Genomic DNA, 21,093 nt, shown 5'->3' with positions numbered 1-21,093 from the left:
CCACTGACCGATGTCTGTTGAGAAAAAGCTGCGCACACTGGCCGCATCGATTGTGTGTGTGTGGGGGGATGATTTAAAAAAAACACAGGACAAGATATGCATATAAAAACACAAAAAATAAAAGATGAAATACACTTATAAAACTGCAAGCGTTTTTTTTTGTCATCTGTTGTGATGTTGATGTCGTTTTCTGCATCCAGAAGGGAGCGGCTCCTCAGTTTGGGGCGAAGAGGTCAGAGGTCACCGGCGGGTGGGTGGGAGGAGGCCAAAGGTCCCAGGCAGAGTCGAGTGCCCCGAGCAGAGAGATGAGGAGGAGGAGGAGGAGGAAGGTGGGGAACCTCTATCGCCCGGTCGCTCAGTCTGAGAGAGGAAGGGAAGACAGACAGGTGAGCAATCCATCTGGAGAAGCCTTTAAGACGCACAACAAACATCGGGTCGGAGACTTATTTAATGACAATGTAATAACTAATATTAAACATTTTATACAAAATACTGCACGTAAAAAATAAATAAATAAATAAAATAAGGATCAGCTCCGGCACATTGACTACACTTTAATGTATTATGAGTAGCTATTGTTTGTAGGCAGTCCTTCCAGAACATTTTTTGTGATTGTTGAGGGCAATAATCCTTGATTATGCGATTACACGTTTTCTTAAAACAAATGCAATGGAATATGGGGGATATTTATGAAATTTTATGCAATGAAATTGGCGGGAACTTGCAAAAACTGCGGTTTGATGAAAAAGAGAAAGTGATTCCCCCCCAACACCCTGCTTTTCGATGATGTTCATGTCGCGTAATTACGTCACTTCATAACGTTCCCATGGCAACGGGGGAAAATGGCTGCTCTTGTGTGAAGTAAACGCAACATTTTTCAACTTTCTGCTAAGATATATGGGACTTTTTTGCAACGAAAATGCGGGGATTATGAAATCATGCAAGCCGCGCATATTTTGCGCGGAAATCGGCAATTTATGTGGCGAAAGTGCGGCGTATTTGAATAAATATGCGGACTTTGGCTGATTATGCGTTGAATTATGCGATCGCATAATCGCGATGTTCTGGAGGGACTGTGTAGGGATGTAACGATGCATCGTGAATCGGCTACAAATCAATTTAAAATGGGTAGAGCTTACAACCGGAGATGAAAAAAAATAATTGCGATGCAATTTTTAAAAGAGCCCAGGCCGTGACGCTACAGCAGGGAGCGTTAGCCTGCCGTTAGTAGGGTTAGGCACCGTTTTCATATCACCAATTCGGATTCTTTGAGGGGTGGAGTTGAAACGGGTCACACGCTTATTTCACAAAGAAGGAAAGTTTTAGTTTGATTCAATGGTGATTTACAGTCTTACAGGGCTTTTTTTTTCATGTAAAATGACGCCACACTAGAGCGCCGCTTACCGTGCTTCAAGGCTGCAACACAACAAGAAAAAAAAAACTTTGCTCATGTTAAATAGGGAACCGATGATCGGATTTGAAACCAAAATCTTCCAAACGATTCCAATAAAGAAACCATTCCACTGGAATCGGTTCTCGATGCCCAGCCCTAACCGTTTAAGCCGGCTGAAACACTGTTAAAATGCCGACGGCTAAACGGTGTGAAGTGTGGCTGACTCAATTACTCACTCTACGTAAGCTCTGCTGGTTTTTAAATCAAGGCTAACTGGTTATATAGGTAGAGCTTGAATGACATAACTTTCACACAGCGAATTCATGTAAAAGTAATTTTTCAAGCAAAAAAAATAAAGAAAAATGCTAAGCTTCTAAAAACGGTGGCAATTTGCTGCTTTCCTTTTATCCTGAAAGTGAAGGGAGCATCTTTTTGGTTTGGGACTTTTGGTCAGACAAAAAAAATTAAATAAATTGGTGGTTTAACCCTTGTGTTGACTTGGGGTCACGTTGACCCGTTTTCAATTTTTGTTTTATATCAGAAAATATAGGACGTAGAAATAAGCGCTGGAAATGTGTAGAAGAAAAATGTAACAATTTTAAAAACGTTGGAAAACGCAAAAACAAAAGTGAAAGAAAGGTGTCAAAAATGTAGGGAAAAAAAAGTGATTTTTTTCAAGGCAGACGGGAAGACAACACAAGGGTTAAGAAGTAATCTTGGGCTTGAGGAGATTGGTGAAAAGCCTTTTTTCGCTGTTGGATTAAAAATCGACAATGACAATAATCTTAAAATTGTAGCCGTAAAAAAAACAAGTGTACAGAAAAGCGAAAGCTGCTGCGGTTGTTTTCTATTTGCCCGACACACACAGAGCGACTGGAATGTGTCCGGTTCACTGACAGCGGTTTCTGACAGTATTAGTTGTTTCTGGACATTTTTGAAGCCAAGTGGTGCCGACTAATTTTGACTGGAATCTGGTCTGGCTTTTGGACTCAGCCTTCCAAACAACACCGCAGAGGAGTAAAAACCGCACTTTTATCTCACTTTGGGGGGGGGGATTTTTCCGAGGGGTTACGTGGCCCTGCGTGACTCCAGGGTTTTGTGAACAGTTTGATATACAACACTAGAAGAAAAGAAAAAAAAAAAACAACCCGTTGACATTTTTGAAGATGCTAGTTCTTCCGACCTGACAGCTGTGTCTGGGGCTGGAAATAACCGGCAAACCGCGCTTGGTGAATGAATGGGTCTGCACAAATGTACACAAAAACGGATTTCTTAAAAAGGTACTCGAACACAGCTGTGTTATTAAGGAGGCCTAGCATTTTATAAGCCCGGTAAAACGGAGAGGATTCTGTCTTTAAATCGAGGTCTCGTTCGCTGTCAGAAAGCTTTTTAAAAAGGAGCAGCACAGATGTGAGACGTCTCTGAGCGAGCCGGCGGCTTGGCTCAGACTACTGGCTGTATAAAAACAAATCTGTTTGCCTGGTAAATCAGTGAGCGTGGCCGGTGAACTTTGGATTCAGCCGGTTGCCAGCAGACACACAGACACACACACACACAGACACACACACAAACACACTGTTTCCTGCCCTGCTATCATGGCCGGGGCCCGGGCCTGTCAGGTTGGCTGTTTTGGTGCGGCCGAGCGGCCCCAAATGACCCTGGCCGTGGCCGGCGTCCAGCTGGGTTATTCCACTGAGAGCGAGGCTTTGTCCGCCACAACAATGTGAGCAGCACGCCACAATACAGATGCTTTGACAGGGGGGCACTGCTGGAATGCTGCTCCTCTGTTTGTTAGCCACGGGGACGGACGGAGGGATGAACGGACGGACCGACAGAAAGACGGGCGCACGCAGGACACAGGAGGAGGAGGAGGAGTAACGGTACACAGCCTCAGCGCAGCCCGAAACACCAACCAGACTAATAGCCAAAAGCAAAGTGACCACAACTGACACACAACAAACCTGGCAACCCAAAAAGACAAGAGGAGCCTCTTCCTGCTACATTGACGCACCACAGCCTGTATAAACAGACGTTCTTCGCCAAAATAAAATCTAAATACAAGTACAAATACCGGTGTGTGGCTGGACGAAAAAGAACGACAAGATTCAATATTTACCCGGGACACGACCAGCAGAGCTACACATGAAACGGTTCAAAATTCAGCCTCCTCTTTTTGGTTTTTGATTCTAATGTGTTTGCTGCAAATTGTTCCTCTTTCGTTGTAGTATACCATGTAGAGGAGTAATTTAGTTGTACCTAACAACATATATAAAATAATAATGTACATATTAGATAATGTTGTAATGAATATAGTAAATAATGGTCACCATCCTGTCAATTGTGCTCACATTAAATCTGTGCATTGTTGAATCGACAGGAAATGCACTGTATTTTTCACAACAATAAAGCACTGACAGAGACAAAAAAGAGACAGAAGAGAGAGACAGACCTAGAGAGAGAGAGAGAGAGAGAGAGAGACCTAAACTGAGAGAAAAAAGAGACTAACCAAAAAACAGAGAGAGAGAGAGAGAGACCTAGAGAGAGAGAAAGAGAGAGACAGACAAAAAGAGACCTGGAGAGAGAGAGAGACCTAGAGAGAGAGAGAGACAGACAAAAAGAGACCTGAACGAAGAGAGAGAGAGAAAAAGAGACAGAGAGAGAGAGAGAGACAAAAAGAGACCTAAACAGAGAAAAAAAGAGACAGAAGAGAGACAGACAGAGACCTAAATAGAGAGAGAGAGACAGAGACCTAGAGAGAGAGAGACAGACAAAAAGAGACCTGAACAGAGAGAGAGATAGAGAGAGAGAGACAGACAAAAAGAGACCTGAACAGAGAGAGAGATAGAGAGAGACAGACAAAAAGAGACCTAAACAGAGGGAAAAAAGAGACTAAATAGAGAGAGAGAGAGAGACAGACAGAAGAGAAACAGACAGAGACCTAGAGAGAGAGAAAAAAAGAGAGAGAGAGAGACAGACAAAAAGATACCTAAACAGAGAAAAAAAAGTGGCCGAAGAGAGACAGACCGAGACCTAAATAGAGAGAGAGAAAAAGACAGAGACCTAGAGAGAGAGAGAGAGAGAGAGAGAGAGAGAGAGAGAGAGAGAAAAAGAGACATATAGAGAAAGAGACGGACAAAAAGAGACCTAAAAAGAGACAGAGACCAAAAGAGAGAGAGAGAGAGAGAGAGAGAGAGAGAGGCAAAAAGAGAGGGACGGAGCAGTCCGAGGTCTCTTGAGTTTGTCTGCAGGCCAGCCGTGAACTTTGATCAAAACAAACTCTCTAAGGACACGAGACCGCCTGAACTGACCGCCGTCAAACACACACACACACACACACACACACCACAAAATGGGGTTATAAAAACACTGTTCTCCAAACACCTGCATTAGCTAACTGCTCCTCGGGTCGCTGCAACACAGGCAGGTGTTCAGAGCCGTGTCTCTCTCTGTGTCTGTCTGTCTGTCTGCCTGCCTGCCTGCCTGTCTGTCTGTCTGTCTGCCTGCCTGTCTGCCCGCCCTTAAACCCCATTCACCCACAGCTGGGACAACAGATGAAAGGCATCACGGGAGTGAGCAGCGAGCGTAACGCGTTGACCTGACACAGGCTGCCGTGACAGCTGGGGCCTTTTAAGTGCAGATCGAGGAACGAGGAGCGGACTCGAAACTGATCGGTCTAAAATCGCCCGTCCGGACCTGAATCCCACACGCCGTGGTTTTAGCTTTATCGTGTCACAGATTCACATTGGATTTAAGATGTCTAGACCAATAAGATGGTTTTACTTTTCACCCTGGAGAAATCCACGTGACCCATTCACCTCCATAACAATAAATAATACAGTAACACAGAAGTTGCTGGTTTACTGCCGCCTCGGTCGGGTAGTTTGTTAGTTAGTAAAATCACAAGCCACACACAAAAAAGGACTAACTAACCAACCGACGGAGGCAGCGGTAGAGCAGCAACTCCCGTGTTCTGCGAGGTAAAAAAAAAAATGACTCGCTGTTAAAAAGGAGTCGGGTGGCTTTGAAGAGAGCAGAGATACCGGCTCCCTGTCGTAAAGGGCTGTCTCACAGCAAGGGAAAGGGCTGAAAATGTTCCAAATATAGCTTCCACTTATATCTTTTTTTTTTTTTTTTTTCTTAGGTGTCTAAAATGTGTTTAGCTGCTGCCCCCTGTCCACAGCAGGACATTAGCTTAGCTTCCGTGTAGGTACTCCTGCCTGCCTTTCCAAACTGGCCGTGTGCCGACCGTACCTACCACACTCTGGAGAAGTATCTCAGACAATCACGCTTCAAAAAGATCCCTAAACTATCCCTTTTTAAAAAGGTCTGCAACGGAGCAGGAAAACACCTAGGATTTCTGCTAAAACTTCTAATTTCCTGCAGCGTGCAAACATTTGCGATTCGTTCTTGTAGTTCAAGCCGTGCATGTCAAAGGGTCACCAAACGCTACACTGAACCAAAACGGTGCCGTTTTCTAATATACGTCCAGGAAAACATTCCGACTTTTCTAATAAAGTCGCCCAACGTCACATTCCAGTAAGCCGAGGGATCCTCTAGTAAAAGCCTGCTTTATCATTACCGTGTGTGTCTGAGAGGGGGGACTGGAGGAAACATGAAGGAAGAAGAACACAACATAAAGAAGAAATGGAGGTTTACTGCATGTTAGAGAGAAACCGGAGCCGATCAGTGATTGGGTAATGCTCAGGACTACCCTGTGGAATCTACACTTGAAGAGTAACCAAAAACTCGACACCACATAGCCGACAGTGTTGATAAGACACAACGTTTCCCCTTGAGTATGCACTGCAGCATGCTAAGACGCTCCACTCTTTGGCCTCGCGAGGCTCTATCACTGCCGGTGACTTTGTTTAATTTGCACCACTTGAACAACTCGACTGCTCTACTTTAATAATAATAATAATAATACTCTGAAAGATGAAGCAGGTTTGAGCTTTCTGTAGAGGAGAATAAGAGCCCATAACAATTATCTAAATGCATGTAAAATTGCTGCAAAGCGGGGCTGCAAATAACAACTAATTTCAATATCCGTGTCGCTCTCACACCCAAGACTTTCCGAAAGCCTAAGAGTCTAAAACCCAAATCCATTACATTTATTATCACGTAAGATGAATAGAAGCAGCAGACTCTGGAAATTTAGAAGCTGGACCAAGAAAACTATTTGGAAATGACTTTGGAAATGACAGACTGAAGTTATAAAAACGTCCAGAAAAGCAGCAAACCGATCACACAGACCAACTCCGAATTGGAAATTTCAACCTCTGGGAAACTTAACTTAAAGAAATTCTTAAACTCGGTCATAACCCAGGGAATTCACTGACCCCCGGGAACCCTGCCCGGCGCCAATGAGTCCAGGGTTAGGGGTTCAATTCCCCGTTTAGCTCAATGGACACCAACGCAGCCAGGGTTCAGAGACTCCCAAGCTTCTCAGAGCGGGCCACCCATGCTAAAAGCACATCCTAGCACATCAGTGCTTTGGATTTAGGGGCTCATCAAACATTAAAAAGTTATTTTAAGATTATTTATTCGCTGAATGGATACTAAAAAGAGAGCGTAAACAACTTCCCTGCGACAGTCCGAATGGCTAAATTGCCTTGTGTGCATGCGTGATGGTTAATAATTCTAACATCTGTGGGCACATGTATCTGGCTATTTAGGAGAGAGACCTCTGCATGCAACACACAGATCAAAAAGGGGAGGGGAGAGAGGGGGAGGGAGGGGGTCCTGTTACGAGCATGCCTCGGACCGGCCCATAAATTCATGTCAGTCTGGAAATAGACTTGTAAATATAGACGGCGGAGGTGGGAACGAGAGAGGAAAGGGCAGCCTTGTACCATCTTCTCTCACATCTCGCCTCCCCCTTCCCTCGCTCGCGCTCCGACTGACCCTTTACCGCCTCGTAGCCGCTGTCGGAGGGGGGGGGGGGGGGGGGGGGGGGGGGGAAAAAAGAAGAAAAGGGCAGGTTCCCACCGCTGTCAACGTCTCGTGACTGGACTTTAACCTTTTTGCCGTCTCATATTCACCTGATGCTCTTTCCCATCATCCTCCTGTGTTCCCCTGTCATGTATTAGAGCTGTGCCACACCGACCAAAAACGATTACGTCACATTTCTGTTTGTTTTGTTTTACGACGCGTGGAACGTTACGACGTACACCAAACGCAGACATCCCAAGCTGAAACTAATCAACGGAGAAAATGTACGCTGCTAATAACACAGAGCAACGTTCAGAGCTGAAACGACATCAATTAGGGGTGCACGATATGAGGAAAATATCTATATAATAAAAATACAAAAAATATTTAATTGCGATTATTTTGACTGATGTGATTCACGATGTTGGAGGGAATGACCGTTTTTGTATCATTATTCTCATTGAAAATTATTAACACTGAAAGAAATTAAAATGATTATAGTGTGATTTTTGTGAGGATCTGTACCAAGATTATTATTTTTTTCTTCTTTAGTCTGTAGGATATACGATTTGTAGGCCGGGACATCTCTGCAGCACCACAATATTTAATTCAGAATGGTTTGACACATATTTTGCCTTTAACAAATATTGCAGCATATCTTAAATAAAATAAATACAATATAAATAATTAGATTTTTAATAACATATCCCACATCAAAATAACTACAGAATTAAATCTCTGGGGAGGCCTCTAGCTCACCCAGTAAGAGCGTTGGCCCCATGTAGGCCTTCAAATAAAGGGGGTAAAAAAGCCCCCAAAAAATAATCTTAAAAAAACAAAAAGTTATTAATAAACGCAGAAGACGTTTTGTATCTCAACCGCTTGTAATCTTTACACATTTCTATGGATTTTTAACAGACTCCCGGTGCATCGTTACATCCCTACATATATGAAAGTAGGGCTGGGCGATATGGAGAAAATCAGATACCTCGATATCGATATTGCGGAGATATTCTAGGGTTGACAATTAGTGCTTTAAGAAAATATCTTCACACTTATAATCACACAAATAATCATCAGTAATGTGGACATAATGTCTAAGTGGGGAAAAGGCAAATAATAGAACAGTTACCACAGTCTGGTAAGTTCAGAAAATGACATCACTTTACTGTAATGCAGCCTTTAAAACCAGGAAAAGACTTATGCCATATTACGATATCCAAAATCTAAGACGATATCTAGTCTCATATCACGATATCGATATAATATCGACATATTGCCCAGCTCTATGTGAAAGTAAACTGCGTTTTGGACCGATACTTGGATAAAACAATGAATTTGAAGACATGTTGCGGTCTTCAAATCGGCAGATTAATCAATAACGAAAACTATCGTGGGTTGCAGCCCTACCCGACTTTCCAAAACAAAGCAATCTCAAGCGCCGCTTCCGAGGTCAAAAGTTAACCGTTAACCTTGACGTGAAGGTAATTCAGTTTTCTTCAAAGTTTACTGCTCCCTTTATTTGTTTCTAGCCCTGGTGTCTCCAGCCTGCTTATCCCTTTAACTCCAGCTGAATTCATCTTTTTTCTTTTTTATCTAAAATTCATATCAACGTTTTTTCCGAGTTCACACAACATTTCCTTGACAGCTGGACAGAAAGAGAGTCTGTCCCCCCCCACACCTTCCCTCTCTCCTCTGGGTCAAGGATCCAGGTGTGCCTGTATCAGTTCAACGCCGCAGCTGACAGGAAGTGCATTCCTGAGTGATGATGATGCGTTTACTCCCGGCCCCGCTGTACGCCTTGACACACCGCCGCCGCAATTACGGCGCCACATCAAAGGCCTAATAGCCATGACTCAGCGCGCATAAACCAACCTAGATGCAGACACACTAACACAGACTGAAGGGGTGTGTGTGTGTGTGTGTGGGCATGCCATGGATTAACATTTCTGAGCGTTACCTTGAACTGAATGAACCAACACACACACACACACACACACTCTTAATGAACCTGCTGGCAGCGGCTGAAAGCAAAAGTACACACCGACAGAAGGACAAACACACACAGTAGGATGTGCTTAAGCGCTTTGAGAGGGAGTTGATCTCCAAACGTTCAGCACTGTAGGTTTGAGACACACACACACACACACACACACACACACACACACTCTTTTTCATCTCCGTTCAGCAGCACGATATACAGATGAGTCAGTCGGTGTTCGCAGAGAATCCTGACTCATGCACACACACACACGAAGCCAGACAGACAAATTCGGGAGGGAAGCGAGGGGAAAAAGCGGGGAGCAGAGAGTATAAAAGAGAGAGCTGGGTGAAATAGAAAAGGAGACTATCAAAGAGGAAGCGAAAGACTGAAATGGAGTAAAAACATCCTCTTTTCTCTTGATCCGTACCCGCTGTCTACCACGCTAATTGTAGCCCTAACCTCAGCACTAACACACACACACAGGTTTGTGGCACTATCTTTGTGGGGACCCGTCATTGACATAATGCATTCCCTATAGCCCCCTTACCCTAACCTTAACCATCACAACTAAATGCCTAACCTTAACCCTTACCCTCACCCTCACCATAACCTAATTCTATCCCTAATCCTAAAACCAAGTCTTAACCCTCAAACAGCCCTTTAAACGTGTGGGGTCCAGCATTTTGGCCCCACAAAGCTGTTGGGACCCCACAAGTATACTGGACTCCCGGTTTTTGGACCCCACGAATATAGTTAAACAAGTAAACAAGCAAACAAGCACACACACACACACACACACACACACACACACACACACACACACACAAGCAACAACTAGGTCCAAATTCAAGGAAATGTACTGTTATTCAGTTTATAACAATAAAAATTTGATTATTAGTGATCTTTGAAACAAAATGGTACTAAAAATGGGAGAGATACTTAGATGATTTATTTTCACTCCACTAAATTACAGCACTGTGAGGAGTTTCATGTGTTTTGCCATCGTGCTAACCGCTCCTGCTGGCGCTGCACTCATCCCCGTTTTTGTACAAATGAATATTTTTTTTTTCTCTCCCCAAAGATGCAGAAAAGTGTCTCAAGTGACAGCCTTCCAGCAGACAAAAAGGCGGTCTACACCCACACGTTAAGTACACTCTGCACACACGCTGACACAAAGAAAAACAGCGGCACGTGCACAGACAGGCACAGACAGACGCCAGCGGCTACAAAGACAGAAAGTCAGGGCCTTTTTTTTTTTTGTTTCGGGGGCAATCCGGTCCACACTTGACCTCAGATAAACCTCAGTTCATTCAGCAAGCTAACTGTCTAGCAGTCTGCTTGCACACACACACACACACACACACACACGTCATTACATACGCACACACACACACACACACACACACACACACACGCACACACACACGCACGCACACACACACGCGCACACACACACCTCCAGATGTGCTACATGTTGGTGCCGAGACTTCAGCTCCCTGGACAGATGCCTTCAAAGACAATGTCTGGCTGCTCAAAGCGCCTGAACGCAGCCCTGTCAAGATCACAGAGACCTGATCCAAAATAGATTCACTAGAGGAGCTGCAAATTGATAAAATGCGACTAATAATAGCATGCAGCACAAAGGGGATTTTTTTTTTTCTCTCTCGCTGAAATCCAAAATAACCCAAGCACTTGCTCTCTTTTATTCACATGTAAAAGCTCATACTCCCGCACGCACACACAGCAAAAAAAAAAACTATAGTTTTCCTGGCTGCTGTGTAAACTCCAGAAAACCAGTCAAAGATTAATTTTTTTACCCTTCCAAATATGATTTTGAAAGTAGAAAAGAGCCTTTAACAATGGCCTGCAGAGGAGACGGACCACGTTAAGCATAATTTGGCTGTAGAGCTGCAAAGACGAATTGATCAAATCGATTAGTTGTCAACTATTAAATTAAATCGGCAGCTATTTTGATGATCGAATAATCAGTTTGAGGTTTTTTTTCCTTCGAAAGTTCTCCGATTCCGGCTTCTTAAATGTGAATATTTTCTAGTTTCGTCACTCCTCTGTGACAGTAAACTGAATATCTTTGAGATATTTGAAGGTGCCATCTTGGGATTTGGGAAACAGTGGACGTGGACATCTTTCACCATTTTATAGACCAAACAACTAACCGATGAATCGAGAAAATAATCGGCAGATTAATTAACACACACACACACACACACACACACACACACACACACACACACACACTTGTGTTTACTCACCCTTGGTTGTCGTCGTGACCCCGTCAGATTTGGTGAAGTCTATACTGGCGTAGGCTCCGTTCTCCGGCAGAGGTACCGTCCCCACCGCCGCCGAGCTCCCGTTGCTGCTACCGGCTCCGGCCATCGCGGCCCCCGTATTGCTCCCGTCCTCCCTCAGCTCCAAGGCGATGTAGTTCAGGCCGTTCTGGTAGCCCACAGACATGTTCCTGCACATTCTGCCGGCTCCAGCCCCCGAGGACGAGGAGGACGCTGGCGTCCCGGAGCCTGCGCCCATTTCCATGGCTCTTACTGGAGCGTGGGGAGGCGGCAAGTCCCAGAGACCCTCCATGGACACCCACGTGCTGTCGAAAGACGCCGAGCTGGCCCATCTGGAAGCCTGACCCTCCGTTAGGTAGGAGCCGTTGGGGGCGGCCGCGGGGTGCGCGGCTGACGACGAGGGGGCGAGTCCTCCTCCTCCTGCGGAGGGACTTGAGTTAGAGGAGGAGAAAGTCTCTGAGCTGTGTCGCCGCCTGCCTTGGGGGTCGGCCCGAACCACCTTGGGCTCCAGCTGTTGCGTCGGCGCCCGCCCTGGGCTCGGCGGAGGGAGAGGGGGGGAAACGGAACAGGGGGAGGCGGCGGGAGCGTGGCCGTAGCGGCCCTCGATCACGCGGAGATGCTGCAGCATGGCCGTGGGGCTCGTTTGCGTCCTCTCGCCCCTGCTGAGGTTGAACGTCATGTCGGTGTAGTCGTCCCCCGTCGACCTCCAGGGACCTCCGGCGGGGACTCCGGGGGAGGCCAGCGCCCCAGGGTTGCTAGCCAGCGGTCGGATGTAGCTGGGCGGGTTCCAGGGGGCGACGAGGCTGGCTCTGGGCGACTGGTTTTTCCCCAGACATCCGGCGCCGTCCTGCTGCTCTGCCGCCACCTCCACGCTCATGTAGTCCTGGTGAGGGGAGTGACGGCGGTCGCTGCATCCCAGGGAAGGCGCTTCGTCTTGGGCAGAGAGAGGATAAGCGGGGGGCTGCTGCTGGTGGGGGTAGTGATCCCCAAACTCTATGTTGATGTACTCCCCGGGACTGGAGGGCCCTTCAGATGAGCCGACAGTCGAGGGGACGGAGGAGCCCGCGGAGGGCTCGCTAACCCGCAGTGGGCCTTGGAAACTTCTTCGGCCTAAAGGGAGGAGGTTGGGCCTCGCGGCGCGTCGGTCCGCCACCGCTGCGGTCGTATGGTGAGCTCCGTAAGGCGGGGGTGGGTGAGAGGGGGCGGAGGTGCTACTACCTCCTCCGCCACCCCTCTTCTCTGGCGTCGACGCGGTGGCAACAGACGAGTAGACTGGCTTGGCAGGAGAACTCATGGGAACGTACTCCCCGTACTCTTTCTCATCCCTCTCTCGGGTGGGAGCCTTGTAGGAGCGAGGGAGGGAAAAATAAGGGCTGTAAGACTTTGTGGGGCCCTCCGGTGTGCCCGATGTGTAATAGCCACCGCTCGCTTCATTTGAGAGCTTGCGCCCCGCGCCGCTGCAGTACGACATGTCCATGTATTCCCCATTCTCAGGTCTCTCGGCTATGCTGTCGCTCCCGCTGGCCCCTGCCGTGCTGGAGTTGCTATGAGGGCTGGGGGAGGCCTGCCCTGGGGACGGGGAGGAGCCGCCGCCGCCGCCGCCTGGGAGCATCATCATGTAGCCGTGGGAGTCCGCCGAGGCTTGGGGCTGGAGCTGGTGGTGGCGGGCGGAACGGGGACCTAAAGCCGGACTGTGAAACTGAGGGGAGTAAGAGCTGGGTTGCATAGGCATGTAGTCGGGGGGAGTGTCGTGCGGCGACGCGGCAACGCCGCACATCATGGGCATGTAGCCGCTGTCTTCCTTGGCAGAGGAAGACGAGGAAAGGGGCGGACGCTCGCCGCCGGACTCCGTCTGGGAGAGCGTGGAGGGACGGCTCTGTTGGCTGTGCTCCGAGCAGGAGCTGTAGTCAGAGCGGAGCGAAGAAGAGGAGGACGACGGCCCGCCACGGAGCAGCCCGCTGCCGAAGGGTAACACAATATCCGACCCCTCTTCCAACGAGAAGTTGGTCTGGGTCATTTTCTGGTAAACCGCCACTCCCGAGCCGCCGGTTGCACCACCGGGGGGTCTGGAGAAAGAGTGCGTCCTGTTCCTCAGCGACGACGAGGACGATGAAGAAAAGCGGTCGTCCTCTGCCGTCGACGTGCTCTCGTCCCGCGGCGTGTCCCCGCCGCTGTTGTTTCCAGAGCCCCCGCTGGTGCCGAAGACCTCCCGGTTCCAGCCCATGGCCATGTAATCATTCAAACAGTTCTCTTCTCGGATTGGCGGCGTGTTGCCCAGCGAGTCCGGCGTGTTGCTCCGCACCCGGAAGTACCGGAAGTCACCGGGGCTGGAGCCGTACTCGTCCGAGGAGTTGAAGCCGCCGTCGGACGGCGAGCCGCATATCGAGGCGCTCGACGGGCGGGTGAGCGTGTCGGAGACGGAGCCGTGGCCGCTGCTGGAGGAGACGCTCACCGGGCTGGTGGTGGAGGGGAAGTGGGAGACCGGCAGCGAGGCGGAGCGGGCGTGGTAGGTGGACGACGACCCTGGGATGGCTCTGACGTAGCGCCCGCCGCCTGTGCTCGTGCCAGCGTTTCCTGTGGCAACGCCACTCCCGCCGCTGCTGCTGCTGCTGCCGCCGCCACCACCACCACCGTCCTGACGACCGTGATGGGCCCGTGCAGAGTTGAGGTGAACCAGACTTCCTGTGGCGGAGCGGAACGGCCGGTTCATTGTCCCCTCGCCCTCGCTGGAGGTCCGGAAGCGATAGCCACTGGCCCCGGAGCTCTTACTCGACGGCGGCGTGCCCACGACCGACTCCGTCCTCGACCGCCTCTGCAGTCCCGTCTGGCTCGGCGGCAGGTTGCCCAGGTGGCGCCGCGTCGTGATGAATGGCATGGGGTTGGAGCCCGACGACTGGCTCTTGCTCCTGGGCCGAAACTCTGCAAACGCTTTCAGGGCTTTCATCGTCTCCAAGATGGTTTCGTGCATGTTTTGGGCCACGACTGAATCGTCCACCTGCATCCATATCTCCCCGGGCCCAATAGAGGAGGAGCGACCCACCTCGATGAAGAAGAAACTTTCCGAATGTCCACAGCGTCTGATGTTCATCAGCTGAAGGTTAACACAAGGGGTCTCAGAGTTCAACTTTACGAGGTGAATGGTTTTAGTTGAGAGGCAAAGCCGGTAAACACCTGTGAGGTTTTTAGTTTGACCCAGTCCTTTAGGTTTCACGTTCACCTGCCACACCTCCTTAAACACGGTACCAGGGGTGACCGTACCGTATCCATCATCTAAATCATCAGAGTCCACGTGCCCTTTTTTGCCCTCGCTCATCAACTCGCTGACGGCTACGTACCAGTCCTCTTGCTCCTGCTCGTTTTCCGCCACAATGGCAAAGTACTCGTCCTTAGTGTAAAGGGCAATGAGGTGTTTGTTTTTGGAATCCGCCCTTTTGTTTACCGTGAAGCACTGGTAGAGGTAAATAACCCTTTTCGGGGGAGAAGGGGCGGCCGCGGCGGCAGCAGCAGAGCGCAGGCTGTTCCTGAATTTCTTCTCGCTGTCGTAGTACTCCAGGCGGCTCGGCCCGAGGTGGCTGGCAGCCCGAAGCACAAAAAACCTCTTGTGTCCGTGTTTTTGCTTTCTCAAATAGCCACATTTTCGAATATCGTCCACAACGTCAGAGGTACTAGCGACGTTCACGGCCGCGTATACATGGCTGCTGCTGCTGGCAGCGGGGTCCTCGGCGGTTTGTACCTGACTGAGGGACGAGGAGGAGGCGGCTTTCCTGCCCGGGGACTCTGCGATGTTTTCTCCGGCGAGATGCTGCGGAGCCAGCTGGTAGTGATGGTGCTGCTGTTGATCCTTTGGTGGGTGGTGGTGGAGGAGGTTGGAGGGCGGCAAATGTTGATGGAAGCGAGAGCCGCCGCTGCCTCCTCCTCCTCCTCCGATATTAATTAACGGGGAAGGGGGTTCCCCGACCGAGCCGTCTCCGTTCGCGGTGGCGGCCGCGGATTTCGTCCCCACGTCCCTCTGCTGCGTCTCCACCATCAACATCGCTGCCTTGCCTTCCTGGTAATTCGTGAAATTTGCCATCAGGGAACACAATCAAAGGTCACTTTACTAGCAAGCTAATCCGAGTGGACCTAGACCCCATTCTTGTTTTTGGGAGACGAGCTCCCGAGTCCGGCTAGGCCAGCTAACGTTGACTCGCTCAGATTTGCGAAATCCTCACGGACCGGCTTTGTTATACCGTCAAAAAAAACAAAGTCCCTTCGCCGTTTCTTAGCAGCGAAGCAGGTTATTCCAAAGCGGGCGTTTTCACGATATGAATCCCACCGTGTGCAACATGACCACGCTCGGCCGTGTTTCTATAATCGGGAGGATCCGGCTAGCTCGGTTAGCAATCCGTTCCCTTCTCCTCCTGTACACATCTCTACGGGCCACAGCACAAACAACACATGATCCCCTGCGTCACACACCAAACGGGAGGAACAAAGAGTCAGACACGGGCTCTGATTGGTCCACCAGTGTGACTGACATTCTACCACAGCCCTGTCAGCCAATCGCTGTAAGATGTTAGTGTTTGCGTCAATAGCCGTGACCAATTGCGTCGCACAGAGTTTTATTGAAGTTAAAAATAAGGCGGTGACTTTGTAAGGCTGATCTGGAGTCTGACGTTAGCGGTTTCCATTAACTTTACACGTAGAAAGCTGTTTCCAGAGCTGCAGAGTCAAACAAGCCAAAGAGCCACCTGGATTCTTCCCCCTGTCGCTGTGAGCAGAGACAGGTCTTTGGTCAAGATTTTGGCAATGGTGGAAGATGTTCTCAGTAAAAACGTGTAAAAATACTACAAATAATATATCATAATTTGTTATGTGATTTATCATTTATACTTTGCATTTATAAAATCAATCTGCAAAGTAACTAGTAACTAATGTTGTCACATAAATGTAGTGAAGTAGAATAGCTTAATAATAAGAGATGTGGATTACAAAGTAGCATACAAAAAAGGTTTCTAGGTAAAAGCAGGTTTGAAAAGATAAGTTTTAGTTTTCTTTTTAAAGTTATACACTCACTGTACTTCAGTGAACAGGTAACATTTTTAAATGGAGTATTTCTACATTGTTGTTGTCACTTAAAAAGATCTGAAAAGTGTAGACAAATTAGTAGTAAAATGTGTGTTAACCTGCAGGAAGTATTTGAATGTAATTTACTCCACATAGGCCACATCTAGCCATCTGTTGCACATTGATTTAATATCAATGTTGTGCATGTACAATCTTATTCTGCGAAGTAACACGTTACCACAGTTGTCGAATAAATGCAGGAGGAAAAAAACACTGTTTCTGTTTGAAATGTAGTTACAAAATGAACATTTTAAAAAGTACCTCTTCAGTAAATACTGTATTCTTCCGTGTTATAGAATTACCTGTTTTTCGTCCCCTTTTCTCTCTTTTCCACTTGTAGATAAAAGCTTGGATCTTTCACCCATACGCTGAGGACACTAACAGCTCACCAAACGTTGGACCTCTCGCCTGTGGGGCCTGAGGTTCACTAAAACACATTGCTGCTCCAGTCATACGAGAATCTGCTGGTAAGTGTCAGAGAGGGTCAAGCCAGCTGGGGTGACCTCACACGGCCTGCGTCCTCTATACGTCTAAAGCCCAAACCAGACCCGCTTTGGCACAGCTGAAGAATTCAGATCAAATCCAGGTTTGTTTTACGCCGTGTAGTCTGGATCAACAGAAGTACATTTCCTGGATCATTGCCTGAAATCCATCACGTCCCTCGCCTTCAGCTCTCCGTGTGTTGCCGTTCTTTGGGATGCAACAAACTTTGAGCTAGCAAGCTACACGCTACGTACACTCCTTAAAGAACATTTAGAATGTGCAACAAGGCATGTCTGCTTGGTTCTTTTCTGGGAATGATTGAAAAGATTTACTAAGAATATGTTTATGGCATTTCCTGGGATGTTTTAGGACCGATTGGTGGGATTGTTGTGGACGAAGTACACACGGAGATACACCGGTCAGAGCTAATGGGGTTTAACCATGTATCCAGCTAATTTAAACAGCTCACGTTACTGTACTGTGTGAACAGTTAACTTCATTCAATATTGTATGTGGCGTTTTTCTTTTGCGGGGTGCAAATGTTCCACCAAAACAAGTTCCTTCCTGAGACTATTTTGCAGAGCCACCTTTTTTTTGTCCTATCCCCAGAATGTATCTGTGGTGTAGCCAGACTTTACTCCACAGCGCTGTGAAGATAAGTCTGGCAATACGAGACTATACGCCATGCCATCTTCTGCATCTGCCATCCACCACACTTGGAACACTTTTCTTTTACCTCGGGCTGCTAATTAAGAGAGCACGCATGTGCGTGCGGCAGCCGAGACTCGAGCCCCAGCTGTGTTTTCCATGGGAACCCAGATAGAGTAGAGTAGTTGATGAGGACTCCCCGCTCTGCCCAGGGGAGGTATCTGAGTTCTTCCACGCCTCAGAGAATGCCACGCTCGGCTTTCCCAGCCTCTACTACACTCTGCATGCAACAATGTGCTGGACGCTTTTATCCCAAACACCTTCTGGTATCATAAGTGGGATCATGTGTAGTGCAGCTGGCCCCAGTGGGAAGCGTGTACCCTTCAGCCGGGCAGAACCGGTGCCGTGTTTTAGAAACCACCTGTCAGTCTGCCTCGGGATCTGTCACTGCAAACTGCCACTTTCGCTTATTGCAAATGTATCTCTGTCCTTGTTCGAGCCATTCCATTGACAACCAGTGTGTGACCAGGGGCGTAGCACACAATTCTGGGCCCTGCAGAAAGGCATTCTCTAATGGGCCCCTTCCCCGCATCCACAGCTATTCATTCTAGCATCTTTTTGTACTCTGTCTTTAGTACTCAGTCCCATTACCACCCCCAGTCCGACAACCCTGTGTGTGACGCTGGGGGTTGCCATAGTTTACGAAAGTGTGTGCTAATTGCGACAGGTGTCTTGCGCACATAGAGTCGACAGTTTTTTGACCGTGGAAAACATGAGAATGTGAGATGGTGTTTGAGTTATTCTGTTTCTGAGTTTTTGTTATAATGTAGAAAATAAACGGATTGACATTATCCAACTTAAAGTTGCGGAGTTCGGACAGTAAAGTCTGTCCTTACCTCCACCAAGGTTTTCAGTGCGGTTTGTTTGTCCTCCTCCTTCCTGATAATCCCTGATGTGAATATTGACTCTTGGACTCTTTACAACTGCCACAAAAGCTGGAGATTTAATTAGCTATATGGCTTTCCTCCTGGTTCTAGTCATCATGCTACGATAGGTAGTAGCCTAGCCTTGCAATTAGCCTGTGCAACACGACAATTAGCATTACTTAGCACACAGACCGGCAGCAAGTGGAAACCAAAAATCCACGTAATGCTTGTGGACGGATAAACTGAAATATTCACAGCATGTAACTCTGACTAAAACAAATTCTCATTTTTACTTTTGCAAATTGGAGGTTATGTTTTTCGGTTTGTTTTGTCTTTCTGTTAGCAGGATAACGGAAAAACTACTTGTCAAATTTTCATGAAACTTGGTGGAACGTTGTAGCGTGGGCAAAGGAAGAACCCATTACATTTTGGAGCGGATCTGAATCACGGGGTGGATACACAAATGATGTTTGAGGTTGGAGTATTATAAAAAATCTGCCAATCTTCGTATCGACGCATTTGAAAAAAATTCTTTTTTTTTTGAAAAAAAACGGAATACCAGCCCTTCCAATCTCTCCCGCAATGACGGCTAGCTACCAGTCGAGCCGACAGGCAACCCAACTCTTCCCCGGGGGGAAACGTCAGCTGCTTTTCAGAGGAAGCCTGGTTCTGCTAAACCTCCGTCCGTCTGGCGTGAGACCAGTCAGACCCACGGAAGCCCCTTCGTCCTTTCATCTCCTAACTCCGCTTGCTGCGAGAATAACTGAACTTATTTAACCTTCAACCTTTCACCTCGTTTCTGTCTCACTTCTAATAAAAAAATGGAGGAGCATTTCAGATTCTACTTGTGCCTCTGAAATTCTCCGGAACCTCGTATTCTGTTTATTTCTCTCAGCCCCTCAGAGAAACATATAACACACCCTCGCTTAAGGTTGAAATTTATAAGACATTTTTTATTGTAACAGTGACGGCATCATGCATTGCTGCTGAGTATTCCAAGTAATAGGTGCGGTCAAGTCGAGCACTAGACTTCTAAGTAAAACAAGCTGTTCCGTGATGATTTCATGAGAGCGATGACACAGCAGCTAGTGTTGTTTGTAGACAACCGAGAATAAAGAGAGAGTGTGTGTGTGTGTGTGCGTGCATGTGCGTGTGTGTGTGTGCACGTGCATGCAGGTGTGTCGAACTGGGGTGGAAATGGCCTGAGTACCCAGGGCCCTCATGTGAGGAGGGCCCAAAAAGATGCTAGAATGAATTGCTGTGGATGTGGGGAGGGGCCCATAGAGAATGCCTTTCTACAGGGCCCATAATTTTTTGGTGTGTGTGTGTGTGTGTGTGTCAGTCAAAATGGTAGCCCGGTTGTTGGCTTAATAATGCAAATTTTCCTCGCCACTTTTGGTCATTTCTTTAGTAGCTTTGGACAACGATTGACGTCAGTTGTCTGAATCTGTAGACACACGGGAGGCCAGTACTGCCTGTAAACTGCTACATACCTTTCTAGCAATTCAATATTTCTCAGTACGGTCTAAAGTGAGACATGGCAAACTTTAATAACCCATGTTCTTTCGATTGAATTTCAAGCACGACTACGTTCCTTTTTTCTCATCATTTCTTAGTGTTGTATAGCTTTAAAGCTCAGGAGGCTGAATGTGCGTCGACATCAACTGACATGAAATTAAGGTTGGCCGACCGTACGATGAGTAAGTACAAGTTAGCCTCCGATTCGCAGCTTCTGATTTTGTAAGGTTTAAGGAAAACATAACTTACATTTGTGAGCAAGTGATCCCCCAATTTCTGCATCCCTTACTGTTGTGAAGGCACGTTAGACATTTCAGGTAAAGCATGAAAGGGAGATTTCGCTGATTTTTTAGGAGGTATCCCAGTATACACGTGCACACAGTTTATCCTTCAACTTTGTTGAAGCTAAGATCGAGCAGGGCATGTCCTCTGTGATATTATTTAAAAAACATGGAGGGCTTAAATGACCTGAAGAGACAAAAAATCACTACAAATGTTGGGGGTTTTAAGGCTCATTCTACGGTTTTATGTAAAATATTTTTTTTACTGTTTTTGGGCAGATGATAGGGGCCCAGGAGCTCATTTCCTCTAAACCAAAGTTGACCGAGCTTTCTCTGTCGCTGCTCCCAGTCTCCTGTCTCCTGTCATGTTCCGCAATTTTTGTTCCAAAATGTAAAGACCCTAACTTTTTTTTTTACACCGCTTTTAGTTCAGTTTGAGGCTGCTTGGCTTCTGTTAAGTCCACTCTTGACTTATGTTCGAATCCCTGTACTGCTTTTGATCTATTGTTGATTTGAT

At 47.5% G+C, this 21,093-nt stretch overlaps 2 protein-coding genes and 1 long non-coding RNA gene across 3 annotated transcripts in view; 1 reads left to right on the top strand and 2 right to left on the bottom strand.

Moving 5' to 3' along the window:
- LOC120573135 overlaps nt 1-21,093 on the top strand; it is a 563,511-nt gene that overhangs the window by 399,167 nt on the left and 143,251 nt on the right. The window lies entirely within an intron of this gene.
- The window catches only part of LOC120573092 (myosin heavy chain, fast skeletal muscle-like), a 697,218-nt gene that overhangs the window by 566,613 nt on the left and 109,512 nt on the right, over nt 1-21,093 (bottom strand). The gene's annotated exons all lie outside the window — the stretch shown is intronic.
- On the bottom strand, nt 69-16,047 carry LOC120573096 (insulin receptor substrate 2-B). Its single transcript, XM_039822546.1, has 2 exons — nt 11,579-16,047; nt 69-360 (listed from the first exon to the last, which is right to left on the bottom strand). The coding sequence occupies exons 1-2, from the start codon at nt 15,684-15,686 to the stop codon at nt 356-358; spliced, it is 4,113 nt and encodes a 1,370-aa protein (XP_039678480.1). The 5' UTR covers nt 15,687-16,047; the 3' UTR covers nt 69-355.

The sequence above is a fragment of the Perca fluviatilis genome, chromosome 14 (genome assembly GCF_010015445.1).
Source record: "Perca fluviatilis chromosome 14, GENO_Pfluv_1.0, whole genome shotgun sequence".
Lineage (NCBI taxonomy): Eukaryota > Metazoa > Chordata > Actinopteri > Perciformes > Percidae > Perca > Perca fluviatilis.
This window is presented reverse-complemented; position numbering and strand designations above follow the sequence as displayed.

What these genes read in the sequence shown, in the direction of transcription:
- LOC120573096 (XM_039822546.1), bottom strand. Translation starts at nt 15,686, where the DNA reads ATGGCAAATTTCACGAATTACCAGGAAGGCAAGGCAGCGATGTTGATG.